Below are 25761 nucleotides of genomic sequence, written 5' to 3'. Positions count from 1 at the left end.
TGCCACAAATACCAGACATTGACCTTGGCTAACAAGAATGAATCAAACCACCATTTCTTGACATCTAATGGCATTATTCCTGCAGAATCACCCAGTATTAACAGACCAGAAACTCAAATAGACCAGCCATAATCCTACAGCTGCTATGAGTGCTGGTCAGAAGCTAGACCTTCTGTAGTGGGTAACACCCCATTCAATTCCCAAAGCTGGTCCACCATTCACATTGCACAAATCAGGAGAGTGAAGGAGTACACTCCACAGGACTGGATGAGTGCAGCCCTAGCACCGTCCAATTAGTGCAGTATGCTTAATCGGCACTCCCTTCTACCATGTTTAATACTCATTATATCCACCTCTGGTGCACAGTGGCAACAGTACATACAATCTATAAGATGCACTATAACAAATTGACAAGCGACCTTTGGCAGCATATTCCAAACCTCCACTATTTAGAACATCACCAGCAGCTGGCACGTGGAAGACCACCACCTGCAAGATCTCCCAATATCATTCTGACTTTGAACCTCATATGATCATAGAATATTCTCAATCATATGCATGTTCCAACACAACACGGACAGTAGTGCTTCCAGAATTTGGCTGATGGCCACAATCTCAAACCGTTTAAGGGTGGACACTAAATGAATCTTGCAGTGATACTCACATCCCACGAAAGAACTTCAGAAGTAGGATTCCAAAAAGCATACCACAAAAAAATTCTTGGTTTGTCCTATGAACAGTCTGCCTTAAATGGAAGGTATTTCATACTTGATTGGAGACTGGTTGTGCAACTGGACCGGACAGGTCATCTTGGTAAATACCAATCACTTTATATTGCCCAGGAATTGATCAAGGAAGGAACATGAAATAATTACAGTTTCAGTGCTTAAAGCAGTAGCAGTACTGTTTTTAAGTAGACAGCACAAACCTCAATGCATTTGTTTAGCTTTTTTTTGATGCTCTTACTTGTAACGGAAAATTACGAAGGTGCTAAATTTCCTCTTTAAATCTGTTTTAGAAAATGAGTTTTTCTAAAATTGACAATTACAAACTAATTACTTGGGCGCTTGAGTTAATTTAGACAAAGGACTTCTTGAAAGAGACTAGAAGCAATAAACAACTAGATGCTATTGGTCATAACACACACTGACTTGTATTTGACAAAAACCTGAAGAGTTAAATGTGGCTCAGTAATTGAGGTTAAAAATGAAAGCAGTATTAAAAAATCCATTTATTGCTCAGGAACGGAAACATATTTCACTAATTTGTATGCACTACAACTGTCAAAAATAATAGGTTCATTGTTGGGTTAAAATAAACCATCGTAGTTGGAGTGCTCCATACCATTAATAAGAATAAAATCTACAGACTACCCCTAATAGAATGCTTTATTAGACAAAAGTAAAACAGAAAGCATCTGCCACATGTAAATCCATTCTTATTTTTATTCCCAGTAACCAACATTCTCAGAAAATCTTCTTGCTGTAAAATTATTAACTTATGGCAGACAGCAATGAATTGATGCAGAAAGCTGCCTTACAAATGTGCTGGCCTCTGGTGTGTTTCTCCAACTGGCATTACCTTAAAATCAATCCAGTGCAATCCCATTGAGGTCAAAGGTGAGACTTCTTTAGAGGAGAAAGAACCTTTAACCATCAGCAGTGACAAGGTAGGGATGTAAATATCATTAATTCTCACCAACATCAAACGCCTACTTGAGGAGATTACTCAATGCAATTGTGGAGAGAGAAACTTGATACTACAGATTGGTTTCATCTCTGTCAGCACTGTCATTAATTTTATCTGATGGAACAGCTGTGACAGCATGTCTTTGCCTTATAATAACAAAAGGCTATTGGGCACTTTAGACATACTGGAGACTAGTCCAAAATGTCACTAGTTTGTTCAGTTCATGGTGACTTAGATTATGTGTTTCTAACCTAAACTGTTATAATTTAATAATAATTTACAATAGCAATATGCATAAAAATTGGTGATATTACAATTGATTCAATGTCTTCTTTCAGAAACTATTGAGATTAGACTCTGACCATTTAACATGTTCAGATTAGGTAATAGATTGTCCATTGAAAAACCACTTTTACTGCAAGCAATCTTTCAGAAATAAACTTAACTTTCAAATTTGGACACTTCTTATACAAATACTGCATAGACAATGGAATATTCATTTTTCATTCTCCAAGATACAACTGTAGTTTAATCACATAGTATATATTTTTCAAAAAAGACATGTGCCACAAGTAAGTCCATTCTTATTTTTCTCAGTAATTAATATTCTCACAATATAGACATCACTAGCTAAGCCAGTATTTATTACCCATCCTTATCTGTCCTTGAAAGGTTGGTGGTGAGCTGCCTTGTTGAACAGCTACAGTCAACGGGGGATATATACATCCACAATACTACAAAGGCATTGCAGAGTTTTGATTAAGTGACAAAGAAATGCAGTACTATTCCAAGGCAGGATGTTAGGTGGGTTGGAGGGGAATATGCAGGTGATGTTCTCATGTATCTGCTGCCCTTGTCCTTCTAGGCAGCACAGGCTGAATGTTTAAAAGTTATTATTGAAGGAGGACTGGTTAAGATGTTGTACTGCATCTGAAGACCACACACACCACTGTGTCAGTGTTGGAGGAAATAAATGTTGAAAATTATGAATGGCTTGCCAATCAAATGGGCTACTTTGGCCTGAATGGTGTTGAGCTTCTTCAGAGTTATTGTAACTGTGAAGTATCCAGGCAAGTGGAGAATATTCCATTACCTGACTGACTTGAATATTGCATGATTTTGAGGAGTAAGGAGGGACATTAATCACTGCAGAATTCCTAGCCTCTTACTTGCTCTTGTAGCCACAGTTATCATAAAATCCCTTCAGTATGGAAACAGGCCCTTCGACCCAAAAGTCCATACCAAACCTTTGAAGTGTATCCCACCCAAACCCATTTCCCTACCCTATTATTATACATTTATCCCTGACTAATGCACCTATCCTACACATCCCTGTACACTATGGGCAATTTAGCATGGCCAATTCACCCAACCTGCAGTTAATTCAATTTATTTCACCTTTTAGATTAGATTAGATTACAGTGTGGAAACAGGCCCTTCGGCCCAACAAGTCCACACCGATCCACCGAAGCGCAATCCACCCAGACCCATTCCCCTACATTTACCTCTTCAACTAAAACTACGGGCAATTGAGCATTGGCCAATTCACCTAACCTGCACATCTTTGGACTGTGGGAGGAAACCGGAGTACCCGGAGGAAACCCACGCAGACACAGGGAGAATGTGCAAACTCCACACAGTCAGTCGCCTGAGGCGGGAGTTGAACCCGGGTCTCTGGTGCTGTGAGGCAGCAGTGCTAACCACTGTGCCACCGTGCCGCCCCAATAATATAAGTATTGAGTGAAGGCAATCTTTGGATTGTGGGAGGAAACTGGAGCAGCCAGAAAAAATCCATGCAGACACTAGGAGAATGTGTAAATTCCATAGTCGCCTGAGGCTGGAATTAAACCCGGGTTCCTGGCGCTGTGAGGCAACAGTGCTAAACTGAGTCAGATTGGTCGAGTTCTGTTTCAGGTCATTTATCAACATCAGTGATTTGCCATTGGAATTTAGTAATAGTAATGTATTGAATGTCAAAAGGAGATGATTAGATTTGCCAATGTTGGAGACAGTTATTTCTTGGCCATTGTGCATTATGGGCTTCACTGGCTACTTGCCAGGGCAAGCCTGAATGTTGTTTAGGTCTTGCTGTGTAAGGAAAAGGATGTTTCAGTACCTGAAGAATTACAAATGCTAATCTTTGATGCACATTCCTACTTTTGGTGTAATGATAGTGGGAGACACAGCGATGAAGCAGTTGCAGATGATTGGGCATCAAGTCACTATCATGAGGAACTTCTGCAGTGATAGCTTGGGGCTCAGATGGGAAGCTGCAACAACCACAAGTATCATTCTTTGCATAAGGCATGACTTCAACTAGTACAGAATTTTTCCCTTGATTAGCAGTGATTCCAGTTTTATTTGGGGTCCTTGATGCCATACTCTGTCAAACGCTGCCTTGATGTAAAGGGCAGTTAATCTCACCTCACCTCTGAAGTTTAGCTTTTTTGCCCATGTTTAGATCAAAGCTGTGATGAGGTCAGGAGCATACAGGCTCTGCTGGAACACAAATGACTGCTTGACTATGCTACTGACAACCCTTTCCTTCACTTAGGTGATAATCTAGATTAGGCAGATAGGTAGGTAACTGTCTGGGTGAGATTTGTCCTGCTTTTTGTGGACAAGACGAACCATTTTCCATTAGAGCTGTATTAGAACAACTTCACTAGGGTGCAGGGCTCATTCTGGAGCATGTTCAGTACCTTTGCTGGAATTTTGCCAGGGTCTAAAGTCTTTGTGGTATGCAGTGCCTTCCCTCAATACTTCCATTTTGTGAAATAAATTGAATTAACTGAAGTCAGGCATCCACTCTGCTGGGGAAGTCGAGATAGATCGCCTACTTGGCATTTCTGACTGTTGATGGTTGCAAACTCTGCAGCCTTGATTTTTGCTTCTAATTGTTGGGCTTCCCCAACACGGGAGATAGGAAAGTGTGTGGACTCTCCTCCTTCAGTTAGTTTATCAATTAGCCATCATTACTCACAGGTGGGTATAAATGCTTAGTATATATATTACTCTTTGACAATAGGATCGGCACCAAAAACACAGGTCACATCAACTGGACTGAAAAGGAAATCTTAACCACATATTTCAAAACTTTCTGAAACCCTAATTTAGCCACAAAACATTTAGAAAATATGTGTCATATTCAAATTGGGTTCCATTAGAACTCTAAGCAAGAAATTGAATCCATTCAGCAAAACCATCCAGAATTTATTACACACTCAGAGGCAAAAGGTAAATTATGATTGCTTTTCCACATTTTAAGCCTGAGACAGCAAGGTATTGTTTGTTTCCCTTTTTCTCCCCATTCCTTACTGAAGTCAGGCAAACAATGTTCCATAAAGCCTGGGTATTGAGATCCAAATATTTGAAATAAATATACAGCTAACAAATTAAAGATGAAATATTGTTTATTAAGAAATTAAGAACAGGAAAGGAGATAAGTTATAAATCATCAGTTTTGGTAAAACCAGAGTTTAAAAAATGTTAATGTGAGTTAGAACTTCCCAGAGATCAATGTCCAATTATTGCTTCCCTAGTGAACTCAGTCCAGTAGCTTTTCCTTCTTAAAAGGCTCCTTTCCAGCCAGGAACTGAAGACAGATGGAGGGCCAAAGGCAGGCAGCCAACTCAACCTGGAGTCTTGCACTCCCTATGGAGGTCAGCAGCAACTGATTTCAAATCCCAGAATTGTATATAATTTTAATCAACCCATCCAGAGAAGTTATGACACATCTCTGGTATAGGTGGGACTTGAATCCAGGACGACTTTCTCAAAGGTAGGTATAGGAATTGTATGCTTACACAATTTTACAAGCTCAAATTCTGATTACATTAGAAAGATACATACTTCAGGACTTATGTGGGCTAATTGCAAGGTTATTAAGCTAAGTTTGATATATTTAACACATCAGTTTTTTTGAGAGGTGATGAGGTAACTGTAAAAGCATTATCCATTTGATCATAATAAGTCTTAATGTCTTGTTTTGTTTCAGAGCTGGTTGGAAGTAGACAGCTCCATCACCAAACCTGGACCTTTTAGATTTAGCTGGAATGTTCATACAATGCAGGGATTCAGAACATTTTAAAAAGATCATGTGATCAATGTCAGCCATTTTAGGATTCTGGCAAGGTTGTCAATTTTTAAAAGAAACAAGTTAAACATGAATAGAGAAGACAATACAGTTTTCTTGGGCATTTCTCTTCACCCTGTTTGGTCACGACAGCATATAACCCCAAATTTTACTGTTTCATCCTTAGGATGTGGACACCACTTAAAACCCTCTCATTTGCATTTACTCCCCATCTTTGGTTGCCCTATGTTTGGTGGCAGGCTGTTATCACCTGGAGTTTAATATACTTAGTTGGCTTGTTGGGTGAATTCAGGTGTAAGTGTGCATCACGCTGGTGGGGATTGGAATCACATTGTCCAAATTAGCCAAATCAGTGGGTTTCTTTCCCCAAAAGATACTGTAAGTTTCAAAATGGTTACACCTAAGTATATCAGCTTCCTTTTGTTTTCTAAATGGATCAGAAAAACGATTGAATTCAATCTTACTCTGTCAGTGAGTCTGATAAGACATAGCATAATGGTAATGCCATTGGTCTAGTAATCCAGTACTCTAGGGTAACATTCACAGTAATGGATTAGATTCCCATCATGGCAGATAGTGAATTCAAAATCTGTAACTAAAAAGTCATTTTAAACATGAACACATAATTACAGTTGATAGCAAAAATCCATCTGGTTTACTTATAGCCTTTAGGATTTGTCATGTTCCAGAACCCCAGAAATGTGCTGACTCTCAAGTGCCCTCTGAAATTGCACAGAAAGTTGCAAGCAGAACCTCAAGAGTCCATGGATGGCACCGTCCAACCTGTGAACATTCCCAATATTATTTGGGGTATACCTACACCAAAACGTTCAAGATGGCAGCTCACCTCTACCTTCTCAAGGGCATTTACAGATGGGTAATAAATGCTGGCGCAGTCCACATTCCATGAATGAAAAAATAAATCAGTACAAATTCTAAAAGAAGTTGGACAGACCACCTGACATCAATCTAGGCACCAGAAACTACAATACAAAAGGTAAAACATATCCTTTAGACCATGTGATGTCTTCATTACAAATACCTGGGCATGTGCCAAAATTGGGAGAACTGATCCACATACTAGAGTGGGGTACTGGAAAAGTACAGTAGATCAGGCAGCATCCGAGCAGCAGGAAATTCGACGTTCCGGGCAAAAGCCCTTGATCAGTAATGCCCGAAATGTCAATTTTCCTGCTCCTCGGATGCTGCCTGACCAGCTGTGCTTTTCCAACACCACACTCTCGACTCTCATCTCCAGCATCTGCATTATTCACTTTCGCCTGATCCACAGACTAGTCAAGTAACAGCCTGATGTAATCATACTCTAAATAATACCTTACCAAAAATTTACAAGGCACAACTGTCACCATGCCTGGGTATGCCTTGACACACCTACAGGACAGACCTACCAATGGTGTACAGGCAAGGAGTTGCTGCACTGAGAGTCCTCAATGATATCACAAGACTGCATGTAATGCCTTGGCGTCAGCTCAAACATGGACAAGGAATCTCAAGTTCTGAAGGTTCATTGGACTTGAAACGTTAACTCTGCTTTCTCTCCACAGATCTAGGTCTGAGCTTCTCTAGCAATTTCTGCTTTTGTCGTGCATCGGAAAATTTTCTATTGATTATCAAGTATTACACCAATATGACTGATGAATCACTGCTACTCCACATTGACCACTACCTGTTGTAAGTGCGTCTATCCATGACAGCAACAGTCAGAGCAACCACTACACATTTTGCAGACAAAATCATGTCTTTACATTGCAAATACTTTATACTTTAACTTAATTGTTTTAATAGCAGTGAAATGGAAATTCGAAATGCCCTTGAGAAGGTCGAGGTGAGCTGCCATCTTGAATGTTTTGGTGTAGGTATACCCCAAAAAATATTGGGAATGTTCACAGGTTGGAAGGTGCCATCCATGGACTCTAGGTTCTGCTTGCAGCTTTCTGTGCAATTTCAGAGGGCACTTGAGAATGATTAAGAACTCGTGTATCAATGAGCACCCAGAACAGCAGACAAGCAATCAGGAGCTCCCTGTAAACTCATTTGAGCCAAGTTACTGGTGTGACGAACACGGTGAGATTTATCCATGTATCTATTCTACATAGTATTATGTTTATAGATTTTGAAATTGTGACATATGGGTTTTTCTGTATGTCCGAAGGAATTAATAATTAACTGAAATGTTTCTGTAATCATGACATGTTTCTTTTTAGCAAGGTAAACAATTGTGCCTCAAGAATTCTGTTAGATATTTCTGAACTTTTTTTAAGCTTAAAGGAAATACCCATAGCTTAGAGAATAACTTTTTCAGTCTTACTTTCAATTTTGGGCATTTCTGAAGAAGGCTTCATATTTAAAGATGCATTGGAAACTGGGAGGAAACAGGTCATATCTGGCGTCTAACAAGATGGTGCTGGCTACGCTCGACTCATTGCGAGCTCCTGTGTCCAGATTGAAGTTTCCTATTTCCTACAATCATTCTACACTCTTTAAACTTAGTAGCATACTTTTAAACATTACTAATAACTGTTTTATCTAAAGTCAAGTTTGAAGCTCCTCCGATCCTCAAAGCCAGCTTACTGGATGAAGGCAGCAGACTATCTGGTGCCTACGACCCATCCGACCACCCTGGAAGGAGACCAGGCCAGCTGGAGGCAGCTTATGTGAGCCCCAGGTTTGGGGCCTGCCGGAAAATGGAGGCACCCGAGAAACCCACCCCAGGAAGGAGAACTGACACGAAACGCTCCCGACCCCAGAAGAGCCTGCCTGACATGAAATCTATCAGAACATACCTTAGAGAGCAGCTCAAACACCTCTGCAAAAAAACGTGGCTGGACCTGAAGCAACAAATTGGCAGCAACAGAAACCAGGAACTTCTCTATTGGGCCATAAGCATACTCCCTCCGGTAAAATAACTACAGTCAAGTATCTGCTACACTGGATCCTAAGCAGACCCTTGCAAAAATACATTAAACTGCAATCTACCTGCTCCACAGGTAGGATCACTTAACTGGAAGCAGCCACAATCCACTCCACCATTCCACTCAAATGTAAGAAACCTGCGAGGAAGTGGGGTAAGCATGCCCGCCTGCTAATAAGACTGAGACTATGCGGTTTCAAGATTTCCCACCCCGCCCCACTTCTAGCTTACTCCGAGCAAATGTATAATCTCTGGAGGAGAAAGTGAGGACTGCAGATGCTGGAGATCAGAGCTGAAAATGTGTTGCTAGAAAAGCGCAGCAGGTCAGGCAGCATCCAAGGAACAGAAGAATCGACGTTTCGGGCAAAAGCCCTTCTTCAGGAATTCTGGAGAACAATCTCTGGAGAACAAGGTGGATGAACTCGGATCATGGCTCAGCTTCCAGCGTGAACTGCGGGACTGCTGCACACACTGCTTCACAGAAACCTGGCTCAACACATCCATTCCTGGCTGTGCACTTCAGGCTGATGGTTTTTCTATCCATCGTATGGATTGCACAGCATCCTCAGGTAAGACAAAGGGTGGAGGGGTTTGCTTTTTAAAGCAACTTGTGGTGCACAATCATTGCAACTCTGGGAAGCCATTGTTCCCCAAACCTTGAATTCCTCACCATCAAATGCCGCCCCTTCTATCTACCACGGAAATTTACTGCTGTTCATCTCCAAAGGATGTCCATTTTAATCATATGGCAGTGAAGAGAAGAATGTTAGCACTAGAACACAGCCCTGTTTGGCTCTACTGAGAGTCACAAAGGATTCCAATGTTGCCCTGTCATAGCTGACCTTACTCCCTTATCTGTTGCGGAAAGAAATCACATTGAACAATTTCAGTGAACAATGAAGTTTGTTCAGCTTAAATAGTCTTTCTCTGCTAACATGGCTGAATGACTATGTAAGATAGAATGCAATTATTAATATACACGTGCTTTGATTTTGTCCTATACACAGTTCTTTAGTTTTTGCTTCATTCTTTTAGCAAATACCTAGCTTTTCAAATTTCAAAGAATAAAACCTACTCTCGGAGATCATAATTTTTTTTGTCCCTAACAGCCCTGCACAGCCCAATGATTGCAACCTACAAAATGAACAACAGGAGCAATATTTCAGAAACCAGCTGTGCAAGTTTCCCTCCCAAGTCATGCATCATTCTGACTTGGTATTCTGACACGGCAGTAAACCCTTCTGCTAATTAAACCAAACACACAAAAGTTCACCTTGCCTCAATCTGTTAATGTATGAATGACAGAGAACCACCAAAGTTCCACTACTTAAGGAAAAAAAATTTATTCTTTTAACTTTAAAATGAACATTAAACAACTATTTACAACACAAGCCTCCTTTCTCAAAGATCTATTATCTATCTGCCACTCTATGACAATGAACTGATCCAATAAAGCCCCTATTGAATTTACAGCAATTCCATTTTCAAAACCAGACAACGGCTGGTTGTTTGATCATCCTCAATTTGTAGATCTCCCTGGATCGTCTTCAGTCTTCCGCTGCAAAGATGCTTCACACAAAAAAGGTACCTTTGACAGAGTGTGGTGAATAGCAGTCTTTCAAATGACAGATGGTGGTCTTTCTGGCTAACTGTCCAAAATGTCTGCTTTTTATACACCATACATCGAATTGTCTAATTGATTCAATGTTGTCGAAACAGTAAAATTCAAATTCAATTGGGTTTTATTATCTTAGGGCATAATTTAAACTGATTGGCTAAATTCAAACTGCTGTGAAAACAATTGAGGTATCTAGGTTACAACAATGTTATAGCTTTCAATTTTCCAGCACACACTGACTGCGAGCGAGTCACATGACACTTGCCTGCAAACTCTCTGAAAGGTAAAGTACACACCTACAACTTCATGACACTTGGACACATACTAATTTGTCACTGGTGGATTAGAATCCTGAAATTTCTTATCAAATGACATTGGGAAGCAACAATTCAGAATGGTAGATCATCAATACCTTCTCTAAAGAAGTGATGGTAATTCAGTACAATCATATCAGCCATGTCCAATAAAAGATAAAAAATGGAAATGCTTCTGAAAAGAAAAATCCCAGTTTCTGCTTACGTTGATGTTCCCAAGATGGCGTACTTCAATGTTTGTTCTTTTCAGAGAAATGAGAAAATAAACTACAAAAATAACTTGCTTAGCTATTCATACTTCCTTCCCAACATCCACTGTTGTAAATGTTTTATTACAGATAATGCATCCAGAAAACAATAAATCTGTGCTCAAAGTATTTGGAGTATAATTTTTCAAAGGAGTTGTTTCCCTTTAATTCAAAAATGAGCTAGTAAAGTCCAACCATTTACAGTTGTTACATTCCTCAAAACCTTCTAAATGATGAAGTTTGCAAACAACAATCCATGCACACACTTCACATGCACAGTATGAGACACTTGTGGAGCATGCATTTTCTGTTCCAGAAATAAAGTTCATTATTATTTTTATCTTTAAAACTGTTCGGAGACAAAGATAAGGTTTGCAGTGTGTGAAAAAGGTACACCTACTTTGCACAGCGGATACAGGTCCAGTGCTGGTTGGAGAAGGCAGAGGATCAACTGCAGTGCTGTCTGGAATAGGCTGATTGGGCCAAGTTCAAACAGTCCGCTGGTACCTTGGATGAATACGCTACCACCGTCACAGACTCTATCAGCAAGTGTGTGGAGGACTGCACACCGAGGAAGTCAATCCGGGTGTTTCCAACAGGAAACCCTGGATGAATCAGGACATACAGAACCTGCTAAAACCAGGCATGAGGCCTTGAGGTCACGAGACCCACTCAAATATAAGGAATCCAAGTATGACCTTCACAGAGCCATTAAGACAGACAAGGACCAATACCGATGCAAACTAGAGACCCAGACAGACACCTGGTGACTATGGCAAGAACTGAATTACATCACAGGTTCTAAAAAGAGATAGTGCAACATAGCAGACGATGAACATCCCTCCCACACCATCTCAACGCATTCTGTGCTTGCTTTGAGCAGACTTGCGGCAGAGAGGTAACACCTATTCTGACAAGTACTGACAAACATATCCCAACAGTCACTGCATCAGAGGTCAGATCAGTTTTCCTTTGTGTGAATCCAAGGAAAGTGATGGGACTAGATGGAGTACCAGGCCGTGCACTCAGAGCACGTGCAGATCAACTGGCAGAAGTCTTCTTGGGCATCTTCAACTTCTCCCTGCAGCATGCCACTGTCCCTGCCTGTTTCAAGAGGGCCAACATCATCCCTGTGCCTAAGAAGGCCCAGTAGCCCTAACTTCATTGGTCATGAAGTGTTTTGAAAGGCTGGTCATGGCATTAATCTACTCCAGCCTCCCCACTACTCTTGACCCACTCCAATTTGCCTATCGGACCAACAGATGCCATATCGCTTGCCCTTCACTTCTCCCCAGAACATCTTGACACCAAGAACAGCTACGTAAAAATCCTACTCATTGACTACAGTTCAGCCTTCAACACTTATCCCCTTGAGACTGATTAATAAACTTAGTGATCTCGGCTAAGACCCACTCTGCAAATGGATGCTCAGTTTCATGACGCAGAGGCCACAATCAGTGAAGACTGGGAACAATATTTCACCCTCAGTAACACACAACATTGCAGCCCCCGAGGGGTGCGCACTCAGCCCCCTACTGCACTCGCTGTATACCCATGACTGCATTGCCAAATACCAGACTAACACCATTTACAAGTTCGCTGATGACACCACCATTGTTGGTCGTATCTCAGATGGCGACGAAAGAGACTACAAGCTTTCTTGGAATCATGTGGATGCACTGGTTAGAAAAACCCAATGTCTCTTCTTCCTCAGGCAGTTGAGGAAATTTGGCATGACAGCGAATACCCTTGCCAACGTTTACAGGTGAATGATCGATAGCATTCTGTCTGGATGTATCACTACCTGGTATGGCAACTGTACCATTCAAGATCCGAGACAGTTAGAGAGTGGTGAACTCAGCCTGGGCATTCAAAGACGAACCTGCCATCTATAGAATCCATCTACCAGGTCTACTGTCAAGCAAAGGCCGCCAGCATTCTCAAAGATCCATCCCGCCCGGAAATGTTTTTCTACAACCTCTACTATCAGGGAGAAGGTACAAAAGCCTGAACACACGCACCAGCTAGTTTCAAAAACAGTTTCTACCCTAATGTTGTTAGAATACTGGATGGACTCTCAAAATTTTGACATTCGCCTGTACCTGTGTTTGTGTTTTTGTCACTGCTTTCCTATTATTTACTTATCTATGCTACTTAACTATGTGATCTGCCTGTATTGCTCGCAAGACAAAGCTTTTCACTGTGCCTCGGTACATGACAATAAATTCAATTTAATTCACAGGTAAGCAAAATTGTAAAAGAAAGACATGTAAAATGTGAGACTTCAGGGAAAGCAGCATTTCAGAACAGTGAAAGTTACCTTTGCGAAGAATACAGTTAGATGCGTTTCACTGCCAAGTATCCAAACTGGAAATTTAGGAGACTTCAGGTATGCTCCAACCTAAAATTGAATCACAAAATGTTAAAAGCATGCAAAAGTCCATTAAACGCTGTAAAGGACTTATACTGAGATATAGCAGCTGTATATTCAACCTTTTTACAGCTTAAGTTACCTGGCACTTTACATTGGCTGCAAATAGTTAAAAGTTAACAACACCAACCGTCAAGAACAGAGCCCATTCCCAATTGTTGAATGTGACAATAAATGCAATGTCAGTTCTATTATACAGTTAAATCTTGTCAAACAAATTTTCAACAGAAAAACATTTCCAATGTTCAGAAGTCATTAAAACGTAAAATGTTTAACAAGTACCTGCAGGAACAATTGCATCTGACAAAGATAGAGAAGTATGCTGTTAATCCCACCATAACAAACTTTACGCAATTAATTGATCACCCATATCATTGAACATGACAAGTCTGAGAATGCAGTTATTGGTCTGTGCCATCTGGTTGGTTTTTTCCCTTTATCTGTCCTGTCTTCAACCGCTTTCTTGTTAGCTGCTTTCTTTTTTGTTATATCATTTACTATTTTTTTCAGGGTGGATGGATTGGTGCTGTGGTGTGACATGGTAAGTCAAATGCTCATCAACAGCTACATCGGAAATAAAGCTGTGGAGATATTATCCTAACTGGCATCCTCTCCAGCTTCTCCCTTCAATCTCTAGTACTTCTCAATTTCTTACTAGCATTACAATTTTTAAACTTTTCACATGTTTACTCTCTTTTTATGGCTGTATAATACTCATTACTGTCTTTACCTACTCCTGCTGAGAGTCAGAGCAGTACAGCACAGAAACTCATCTGTGATCAGATATCCTAAATAAGTCTAGTCCCATTTGCTAGCATTTGGCCCATATACCTCTAAAACCTTCCGATTCATATACCTGTCCAGATGCCTTTTAGTTGTTGTTATGTACTGGTCTGACACCAATTCCTCTGGCAGTTCATTTCATACACACACCACCCTTTGCGTGAAAAAGTTGCCCTTTTAGATTCCTTGCAAGTTTTTCCCCTCTCACCTTAAACCTACACCCTTTCATTTTAGAGTCCCCTATCCCAGGGTGAATAGCCAAAGTCTTCCCTATCATTGCCCCTCATGATTTATAAACTGCCAAAGCATTCTTGAAACCAAACAGCAAAGGCCCTTAGCTGTGCAGGTTACTGCCGGGTCAGACAGGTGTGCAGGTTGAGTGCTCCATTTGATCCACTTCCCATGTGGTCACTGTCTTTATGTCTCTTCTTCCTTTTTAAAGTGCCATTGTTTTGATCTTTTTCTCCCTTCCAAAGTTCCAAAACAATGTAACAGCTCATAAAATAGTATTCCTACTCCTAGCTTTCTAGGAAATCAGCTCCAACACTTAGTCAATAACTGACAAATGACAGATTTAGGGGAAAATATCAATCGAGTTCAAACAGCATTTGTTTATTGAATACCCATCTGTCAAAGCAATGGATGAATCTATCACTAACTTGTTAGGAGAGCACAACAAACTCAGATTAGAGCAGAAGAATCCAGGCTATTTGCATACTGATGTTGAATCTTGCCATTTGCATGGAAATTCAATTTCAGACACAGGCTGCTAGGGTTGAACCTTTCACTCTTATGAATTAAACAGAATGACGATAAAGCCAAAAAAGAAAGTTTTCATACAGCAGGACTTATTTCAGATTAAAATCTGAACTACACCAATACTCAAAAGATTGCCCCAACAAAATATTTAAAATAATGCTCTTTCATCGGAACAAAATGACATTAGAATTAAATTAGTTTGACCATAAAGCAATTCAGAGTTGGAAGGCAAGTCCACAAATTCAAATACAAATTCAAAAAGACAGTTTAAATGCACCAACACACCCATGTTGAAACAATGACCACACCATTTACAACACCAACTAGTCTTTACAAGAGGTTAATTGAGATTAACCAGGCAAGTAACTTAAGCTTAATGTCATCCAAATAAATAACATACACAAAGTATTATGAAGGAGATCACGTAGCTAATGCTTTCCAAAATGAAACAAATTCAGAGGTGCCTTTATTCCTGATGAAGGGCTTTTGCCCGAAACGTCGATTTCGCTGCTCCTTGGATGCTGCCTGAACTGCTGTGCTCTTCCAGCACCACTAATCCAGAATCTGGTTTCCAGCATCTGCAGTCATTGTTTTTACCTTCAGAGGTGCTAGTCAATCTCAAATTATCCAGTGTCCGTTAGAACCGGCGAACACTAACTGAAAACAGACGCCAGAGTAATTCCAACTGCCCCATCAATGAGAAAGTAAAAGAACATAGCATAGTACCGGCTTTTGCAAAACAAACATGAGCAGGAGAATCAATCTGATGATTACTGTTTTCTTTTTAGCTCCCTGCCTGGTTCCATGCATGGCCTCATATTCTGAGTAGGAGTCGTCAGAACACTTGAGTGTTACAGTATCCAAGTCTGACTGTTCATAAAGAACTGACAAAGAGGGCTATGTTGGATTTTGCAATGACTTTTCAGCCATCACCATTGGTCTCAAATCCTCTGGGCAAGTATTAAGTGTACTTGTTCTTCTGTTTTTATCTTAATTTCTTCTTCCTAGTTAAATTCTGAATACAAGGGATAAGAGGCTAGACATGCTAAAACAGTGTTTAATCTCTTCTCTCACCATACTCTCCAAACACAACTTGGTCATGTAAAATCAACTACATAAGAGTGAGGGTAGTCAGTGACAATCCCTTTCTTTTTACTTCATTCATGGGATGTGGGCGTTGCTGACAAGGCCAGTACTTATTGTCAATCCTTAATTGTTCTGGAAAGGAAAGCATTAAGTCACTTTCTTGAACCACTGCAGTCTATGGGAGTTCAGTACATCCCCATTGCTGCTGGGAAGAGAGATCCAGGATCTTAACAAAATGACAGTGAAAGAATGGGAGGACAGATTAATGGCAGGATGGAGTGTGGCATGGAGGGGAACTTGCATGTGAGAATGTTCCTGTGCCTCTGCTGATCATTAACCAGGCAAGAAATTTAAGCTTCATGTCATCCAAATAAATAACATACAAAGTAGTTTCTTCTAGGTGGCAGAGGCCATGACATTAGAAGTCGTCTTGTAGATGATATACACTACTATTTTTGGTGATGGAAATATTGATTGTTTAACTTGGTGGACAGGGAGCCAATCCTGGATGATTTCAAGCTTTTCGCATATGCTGTTAGGTGTTGGAAATTAACATCTCCCATTCTTAACCATCTGCAGGCACTGGACAATAATTGCTTTGATTTTCGAAAATTACAAAAAGCCCCCCAGATTTATAGAAAGTGGTCTGGGCCACTCCATTGGTAGCTTTTTGAATACAGGCCAAAATCAAGAGGGAGCACTATTTTGAACCACTATTACAAATGCCTTTTCAAAATTCATTCGAAACAATGCTATGGGATAAAACTCTTGATAATTTGAGTAATAACCCTTTGGTTCAGCCTAACCCAGAAACAATACATAGAGCATATACTTCAACCTGAGAAGCAACAGATTAGGTGAAAAAGGAGTTCTATTCAAATCAAAGTGCTACAGAACAAGTGCTGGTAGTCTGGCAATGTCTGTTAAGAAACAAATAATATTAATGTTTCAAATCCAATATGACTTTTTCAAAACCAAAAAGGGGGTTGGAAACTTTATGCAGTTGACAAAGTGGGAACAGCAGCAAACCAAACAGATGGCAAGCATGCCCAGAGCAAAGATAAAGGCTCTGCTAATCTAGTAGACATGGTATATCGATAAAGAATAGTGTTAATGGTAGGTATTAAAGTAGAAAACACGGTCATCTTCGCTGACAGAAAATCAGCACAAAAGTATTGCGATGAATAAAAACGGAGGACAGTGCTCACGGTCTGAGGTTGTAAGATCAACATGGAGTCCTGAAGGCTATAAAGTGCCTAAGTGGAAAATGAGGTGCTGTCCTGCCAGCATATGCTGGGCTTTGGTGGAAAACTACAGAAAGCCTAGGACAGAAATATCATGAGGGCAAAATGGTATACTGAAACAGGGGAGCAGCTGGAAGGTCAAGATAATTGTTAATAAAGAGCAGGGATGCTCCACAAAATGGTCACCTAGTCTGTGTTGGGTTTGTCAATGTGGAGTCTACTTTGTATGAAATAAATACAGATTAGAAATGCAAGTAAATTGCTGCTTAACCAGATCTTCACCCATTTATCCAGCACAGACCCAGAATATACAAATTGAGGTCAACAATACAGTGTCATTGTAATAGCACTCTTCTCCATCTCTTTGCTGCAACATATCAGCGAAGATTTCTATTGGTGTGAACTAAACTACAGGACAAACAGGAAACTGCTCAACCTGCAATGCCCACAGATGAGAAACAACAGCAGCCGGACTATTGTCAAGTTGCAGGTTGGAGACAATATTTGCTTGAGTGGACAGAGGCCAAGCACTAAGCTTTCACCTTCATGTTCTCCAGGTCAATTACTGATGGGCAACAAATGCTGGCCCATCCAACAAAAATCACATTCCTTACATGAATACAAAAACTGCTGTATAAAATTTAATTTTTAAGTGGTGTTTTAAGAATTGGAAATTCCAGAATTTTCCAATGGTTGAGTTTTTGAATGATTTTTGCCTCAACAGCTTTTGTATTTTGAATTAAATGCAAGTCTTACACAAGTTGATATCTAAATGAGATTTTGCAGATTACACTGTTCTTAAATCATTTAAAAAAAAATGAAGTGTTCTTAAGAATGGATTTAATTTTACCAAAGCAAAAAGTTAAGATTGCCATGTAACGCAGTCTGGATTTCTGGTTGGATTTATTGGTAACACCACAAAGTTATTAGATCAGGTCTGACAGAAGTTAATAAAGTAATTATTCAGCATTTCATTGGTGCTGTGTGCTTAAAAAAAGTTAGCTTTAAACAAAAGCAATAATTTTCAATTGTGCCAAAATTACTTCTGCACTCTAATCTACCTTACCTTGCAATAGCGTAAGGACTCCATTAACGTCAGAAAACCTACAGTAGATTGATTTCTTATCCCATGGAGTTCTGAAATAAAGAATTATAATACCTAGAATTTAGAGACAATAGTTTGTCTTAAACTAAAAATAGCATTCTACTTTCAATTAGCTATTTCAAATAAAAATATTAAAAACCAAAACATCTAAATTGTTTTGAGTATTAGAACAGGATTAAGACCTAGAAATACAGTCTAACCAATTGTTTAAAAGAACAAATTACTGAAGTTTGCTGTCACTTTGTATAAGGTCCTAACATTTTGGAAAATGTCAAAATGCAAGGACATAGAAAGCAGGAAATTATAGGCCAGCTAGCTGAAAATCCAATGTAGGGAAAGTTCTAAAATGCAGTATCAAAGAAATATTATTATCTCAGCTGATCGAACACAATGATAAATCAGATCCTAAACTGAAACCTAACTTGACGGATCACAAGTTTTATTTGCACTACTTTGTTTGTTGTGGTGGTCAGTCACTGAAAGAATTCACAAGAGAACAAAATACTCCACACAAGTTTTTTAAAAAAAACAAAAGTTTTATATTATACAAAGAGCTGAAATGGTCTTACTACAATTATCAGAAATAGCATTCAATCTTTTTACCCTCAACAACCATCTTACAAATATTCAAGGATCATCTTGTCTCCACTTTCATATTTGGTATTCGGATGGTTTGTGTCTGGAACTCTCTTCTGACTGACTTTCAAGCACTTCCAGAGAAAACATGGTTTCCCAGATTTTCTAGCAGTTTTCTGGTGAGTCTTCTTACTAGCTTATTATTTTAACTTCCACTGTCTATTATCGATAGAGGCACAGACTTGACTTTTCTCTGGATAATTTTCTCTTATTGTAGTCAAGACTTTTTCCAACCGCCCCAAATGTTCACAGACAGTTAAACTAATGACCATTTTGGTCTGACCGAACCTGTACATAATGGCTCTTGGAGCCTTTGATGTACAGCACGTATATAGAACCTGCAGTCCAACTCGTCTGTGCTAACCAGATATCCTAAACTAATCTGGACGTATTTGCTAGCATTTGGCCTATATTCCTCTAAACCCTTCCTATTCATGTACACATCCAGATGCCTTTTAAATGTTATAATTATACCAACCTCCACCACTTCCTCTGGCAGTTCATTCCATACACGCACTATCCTCTGCAAGAAAACGTTGCCCCCTAGGTCCCTTTTAAATCTTTCCCCTCAGTCTAAACCTCTGCCCTGTAGTTTTGGACTCCCCTACCCTATGGAAAAGACTTAACTGCTCATCCTCTTCATGTTCATAACTTTATAAAATGTCTGAGGTCACCCCTCAGGTTCCGCACTCCAGGAAAATAGCCCCAGTCAATTTAGCCTCTCCCTATAGCTTAAACCCTCCAACTCTGATGACATCCTTGTAAATCTTTTCTGAACCCTTTCAAGTTTCACAACAACTTTCATTTAGCCGGGAGAACAGGATTTAACACAGTATTCCAAAATTGGCCTAACCAACGTCCTGTACAGCCGCAACTTGACCTCCTAACTCCTGCACTCAATACTCTGACCAATAAAGACAAATATACCAAACACCTTCACTACCTTTTCTACTTGTGAATCTACTTTCAAGGAATTATCAACCTGCTCTTCAAGACCTCTCAGTTTGGCAACACTCCCCAGGTCCTTAGCATGAAGTGTTTATGGTCTGCCCTGATTTGCCCTACCAAAATGCAGCGCCTAATTATCTAGATTAAACTCCACCTGCTACTCCTTAGCCCATCGGCCCATCTGATCTTCTTTTGGATAATAATAGCTTCCTGTGATACTAGACACTGGTCACACAGCAAAAGTTTTTTTTTCCTTCTAACCTGTGCTTCCTAATGACATGAAGTGTTCATCTCAAGAAGCAGTCCAGACTGAAAACCCCAATTAAAAATGCATTCAAACTTCAAACAGTCCGAGAATAAATAAAATAAAATCTATTTCTTCCCTTATCACACAATATAGAATAGTCAGATTTAAACTTATACATGGTACCTTTAGACATTAATGAAAACATACATAAGGAAACTTGACGAGGAGGATTTGGAATCAATTTTACCACAGTAAAATAATCTGGAAATGGAACCGACTGTTTAACAATCGCCCATTTAAGACGGAGATAAGAAAAGTGTTGCGTCTCAGAAGGCCAATGGACTCAGAACTCTTCCTCAAAAGGGATGGAGGCAAAGTCATAGTCACAGAAGCAGACCCTTTAGTCCAACCAATCCATGCTAAACATAATCTCAAACCAAACTAGTCCCACCTGCTTGCTCCTGGCCCATATCCCTCCAAACCTTTCCTATTCATGTATCCAACCAAATGTCATTTAAATACTATAACTGCACCCACATCTACCACTTCCTCAAAGTTCATTCCACACATGAACTACCATCAATGTAAAAAACCTTACCCTTCATGTCTTTTGTAAATCCTTCTCCTTGTACCCCCAGTCTTGAAATACCCCATCTTGGGGAAAAGACAATTACCAGCAACTCTATCTATACCTCTCATTACTTTATAAACTTTTATCATATCACCTGTCAACCTCCTATGCTCCAGTGAAAAAGGTCTCAGCTTGCCCAGCCTTTCTTTATAACTCAAACGTTCAATACCTGACAACATCCTGGTTAATCTCTTCTGAACCCTCTCCAGCTTGATAATATCCTACCTATAAAAGTCTGAATATTTTTATGGCAAAGGTAGATAGCTTCTTCATAAGTATGGGGACAAAGGCTAATAAAAGTGGCAGGAATTTGGACTTGATGTTAAAATCAGATCAGTCATGACCTTATTGAATGGCTGACAACAGTCAAAAGGATGAGTGGTCTACTCTTTCTCCTAATTTGTATGTCTGTAGCTCAAGTTTCTAAATAAAAATATCATGAAACTTCAGAGGTAACAGCAGGATATTTAGAAAAGCACAATGCAGTTAGGCATGTTGTGAATAAGAAAGAGTGATTGATTAGTTGTTATTTGAGAAAGGAACAAGCAACATGAATAAAGTTGAATAAGTAGATGTGGTGCACTTGTGACTTCAAAGGGCATTCAATAACGGTGCCATAAAGGTTACTTCACAAAATAAGTGGTCCCAGTGCAGGGCTAACACATTAACTTGGAAAAAGTTATCTAGTGGAGAGCCACTGGAACCAGTGCTGCAGTTGCAACAATAAATCCACATTAATGACTTACATTGATTGGTATAGTAGTTAAATTTGATGAAGATGCAAAGTTCGTCAGGAAAGTCAGCTGTCAAGAAGACAGAGTCTTGCAAAGGGACATAGATAGGTTAAGTGAATGGGCAAAAAATTGGCTGGAGGAGTATAATGTGGGAAATGTGAAGTTGTCTATTCTCCCTGCCAAACTGGAGAAATGTTATGGTTTAAATGGAGACAGGCATTGCACAACTGCACAGTAGAAGGATTAAAGGGCCTTGGTATACAAATTGCAATGTTAATATTCAGGTATAGCAAACAGGGAAAGAAAATGGACTGTTGAATAAACATGCAAATTGGGACTGTTGAATAAACATGCATTTGACCCTAAAAATCTGCTTTGCCATTTATGGCCGTTTTCTTTGCATTAATTTCCATGTTCTCACCTACACCAATAACATTTGATTCCAGTCTTATAGAATCTTAGAATCTCTGAAGAAGCAGACTGCTCAGCTATTGGATCCGCACCGATTTTATGAAGAGGGGTCTCTATTCCCATAACCCTGCACATCTTTGGACGGTGGGAGGAAACTGGAACACCTTGGGGGAATCTCTCAGACACGGGGAGAATGTGCAAACTCCACACAGACAGCCGACCGAGGCTGGGACCCTGGCAACTGAGGCAGCAGTGCTAACCATTGAGCCACTATACCTATGTCTATGCATTCATTCTAAAAATAATCAAGTGATCCATCTCTACTGCCTCAGGCAGAGTTCCAAACGTAGGAGACAATGAGGTCTGCAGATGCTGGAGATCAAAGTTGAGTGTGTGTTGCTGGAAAAGCACAGCAGGTCAGGCAGCATCCGAGGAGCAGGAAAATTGACATTTCGGGCCGGAGTCCTTCACTACATCCCTCTGCAGCTTAGAATTCTTTAGTCATTCTCACTTTAGTCGCACACTTTTTTAATTCAAGGTGAAATGAAGGCTGATTAAAAAAAGGAAAAGATAAATTTAAATAAAAAAAATTGCAGACAGGAGGGATGACAGATTAAAAAGGATCAGACGAGTACAGATGGGTGTGTTTTATTCATTCACAGGATGTGGGTATTGCTGGTCAGGGCAGCATTGGCTCTTCAAATTGGCTCTTAACTGCCTTCTGAGCAATCATGACGCAGTGTACCAGCAGTTGCACATCAGCCAGACCAGCTAAGGATGGAAGTTTTCTTCCCTAAAAGATATTAGTGAACCAGATGTTTTTTTCCAGTCAGTCAGTCAACCACCAGACACTTTATTCCAGATTCAAATCTGAATTCAAATGCCATACCGGCCATAGTGGATGCAAACTCAGTCCCTAGAACATTGCCTGGCTCTCTGAATTAATAACCTCACAACAATATACTCAATCATTGTCTGTTGAGCTAAGGAACAAATAAAAAAAGTCTCTTGGGACCAAACTATAGAACCTCTGTATCAGAAGGAAGAACAAGTGTGCAAGCAAAACTCAAAATTACAAAAAATATCATAGTAATAATATTAAGGATTTTTAACTTCCATAGTATCAACTAGGGATAGTTTTAGTGCAAACAGAATAGAGACAGAATTCTTGAGGTACATTCTTCATTGCTTTTTTTTTGACCATTGTTAACAAGTCCAATACGTTCCAGGCATCAACTTTAGGAAAAGAAGCTGGGCACATGGAAGGAGCAGCAATGGACGAGCAATATCTAAATTGGAAACCAATAAGCAAATTATGGAAAAAGATGATAGAACAGAGCCAGAGCTCTAAATGGGGGCAAGGTTTTAGTAAGTGGAGGGATTTAGTAAAAATGGATTGAAAACAACTATTTGAAAGCATAATGGGAGGCATTCAAAGGGGAGATTCAAAGATGCAGTGTAAACAAAGGATCAGATGATCAAGTCTACTGAATGTCAGGAAGCCTACAGGTCAAAATAAGGCAGAAAAAGAAAGCTCAGATCTGACAGAAAAAACAATACTGCAGAAAGCCAAGAGGAGTACAAAAACTGGAGGGATGAAATCAAAAACGGAAGATACATAAGCACAGAAAGAACATGAAAAAATATTGACCAGCAAAAGCAAGGTGACTGCAAAGGTGTTATCAATATACTAAGAAAAACAATAGGGCCCAGAAAAGTAACCAGTGTAGAGAGGTAGATGATGTTTTCATGGCTCTCAAGGCATACTTTGCATCTGTCTTCACAAAAGGAGGTTCTGATGCTAATAATGCAATTGAGGAGGAATGTATTCACATGATAAAAAGAGGAATTATTAATAGAATTAGCACCTTGAAATGGATAAATCACCAATACATGATGAAACATACTGCACATTAAAAGAAGCCAGTGAGAAAAGAGTGAACTTTATATTAGTTACTAGTGTGGTACTGAAAGATTGCTGATGTTGCATCTTTCTTTTAAAAGGGAACAAGGTTATTGACTGAGTATTATAAATCTGTCAAACTACACAGTGGTGGGCAAATGTAAAATCAATTCTGAGATACAGGATAAACTGTTACTTAGAAAAGCAAAGATTAAGGATGGTTAACATGGATCTGTTGTTACAGAAAGACTGCCATTAGTCTAAACTGATTGAACAGTTTTAGGAAATCAGCAGGTAGATTGATGAGGGTAGTGTAGTTGATGTGGTCAACATGGATTTCAGCAAAGCTTTTGACAAAGTCCCATAGGACACACAGGTTTAAATAAAAATCCTTGGGATCCAGGGAAATGTAGCATGCTGAATACATATATGGTTCAATGGCAAGAAACAAATAGGAATTGTTAACATGTGTGTTTATTACTGGAAAGCTATTTCTAGTAGAATTCAGCAAGGATAAGTATGAGGTCCCCAGCATTTTGTGGTACTATTAATGATCGGGATGTAAAAGTTATGACCAAGTAGTCAGTAGCTGGCAAAATCTTGACATGCGGCTGATAGTGAAGATGGATCAGCTGGGCAGAAAAGTAGCAAATGGAATTCAAACAGGAGAAGTAGGAGGTCATGCATTTAGGGAGACCAAACAAGATAAAGGAATACACAAGTATGGCTGAGTAGAGCAAGTTAGGGACCTTGAAGTCAATATCCACAGATCTCTGCAGGTCAATAAAGTGGTCAGGGCATCAGGCGGTATGCTTTCCATGATTAATCACGATACAGAATAGCAGGGATGCTATGCTTGGACTGTGTATTTATGCCACAACCGGAATAGTTTGTGCAGTTCAGGTCACTTCATTAAAGAACGGATTTGTGCTCTTTATTAACTCATGATACATGAGTCTTGTTGGTTGGCCAACATTTACTGCCTGTCTCCAGTTGCCTTCGAGAAGGTGATGATGAACTGTCATCTTGAACTGCTGCAGTCCATACAGTGTAAAGTCATATTGCCCTTAGGGAGGGAATCCTAGGATTTTGACCTAGCAACTGATGGGCGGTACAGTGGTTAGCACTGCTGCCTCACAGCACCAGGGACCCGGGTTCAATTCCAGCCTTGGCGACAGTCTGTGTGGAGTTTGCACATTCTCCTCCTGTGTGTGCTTTTCCTTAGTGTGCTCCAGTTTCATGCACAGTCCAAAGATGTGCAGGTTAAGATGGATTGGCTGTGCTAAATTGCCCCTTACTGTCCAGGGATATGTAGACTGGAGTAACCATGGGAAATGCAAGGTTACAGGGATAGGACAGAGCAGGTGAGTCCGAGTGGGGATGCTCTTCTTCAGAAAGTTGACGTGGATTTGTTGGGCCAAATGGTCTGTTTCTATAGACAATAAACAATAGACAATAGGTGCAGGAGTAGGCCATTCAGCCTAAAAAATGTGCCTGCATATGCACCACAAATGGAAATGTACGTTACCACACACACACGTTGTAAGTGGGATTAGGTCAGCTGCCTCATTTTTCAGTAGCTGGAGACCTGATAGATCAAGTTGCCGCTTTCAGTGCCATAAACTTTCTACAATTCCATAATTCATCAGCACTCTTTTTCTTTACTGATGATTTTTAAATTCCAACTTATTTTAAGACTTCTGAAAGTATTCGTTGATTAATAATGGAAAGGGTTACCAGGAATGTTGCATGAAGCCAAGACCTTGATTGACTATAACTAGATGGTTAATACATGGTGGAAGGGCTGACATCAAATTATTTCTTGTTTTTAACTCTCATCTTAAGCAGAAGATTGTATCCAGTAACCAAATAGATGCCAATTTAACTTCAATACATGCTCAAACTGATAAAACAGGTGATCACTGAAGAACTTGCACCATCAATTC

General features: G+C 39.8%; 1 protein-coding gene across 3 annotated transcripts in view; it reads right to left on the bottom strand.

Moving 5' to 3' along the window:
• The window catches only part of mindy3 (MINDY lysine 48 deubiquitinase 3), a 136150-nt gene that overhangs the window by 79156 nt on the left and 31233 nt on the right, over positions 1-25761 (bottom strand). For all 3 annotated transcript variants that reach the window (XM_043690319.1, XM_043690320.1, XM_043690321.1), the window contains 2 exons: positions 18267-18337; positions 13218-13298 (listed from right to left, as the gene is read on the bottom strand). In XM_043690319.1, the coding sequence (XP_043546254.1) occupies positions 13218-13298; positions 18267-18337 (152 nt within the window). The remainder of the gene's footprint in view (positions 1-13217; positions 13299-18266; positions 18338-25761) is intronic.

The sequence above is a fragment of the Chiloscyllium plagiosum genome, chromosome 5 (genome assembly GCF_004010195.1).
Source record: "Chiloscyllium plagiosum isolate BGI_BamShark_2017 chromosome 5, ASM401019v2, whole genome shotgun sequence".
In the NCBI taxonomy this organism is placed as follows: domain Eukaryota; kingdom Metazoa; phylum Chordata; class Chondrichthyes; order Orectolobiformes; family Hemiscylliidae; genus Chiloscyllium; species Chiloscyllium plagiosum.
Note: the sequence above shows the minus strand (reverse complement) of the source record. Positions and strands in the feature narration are given on the sequence as shown.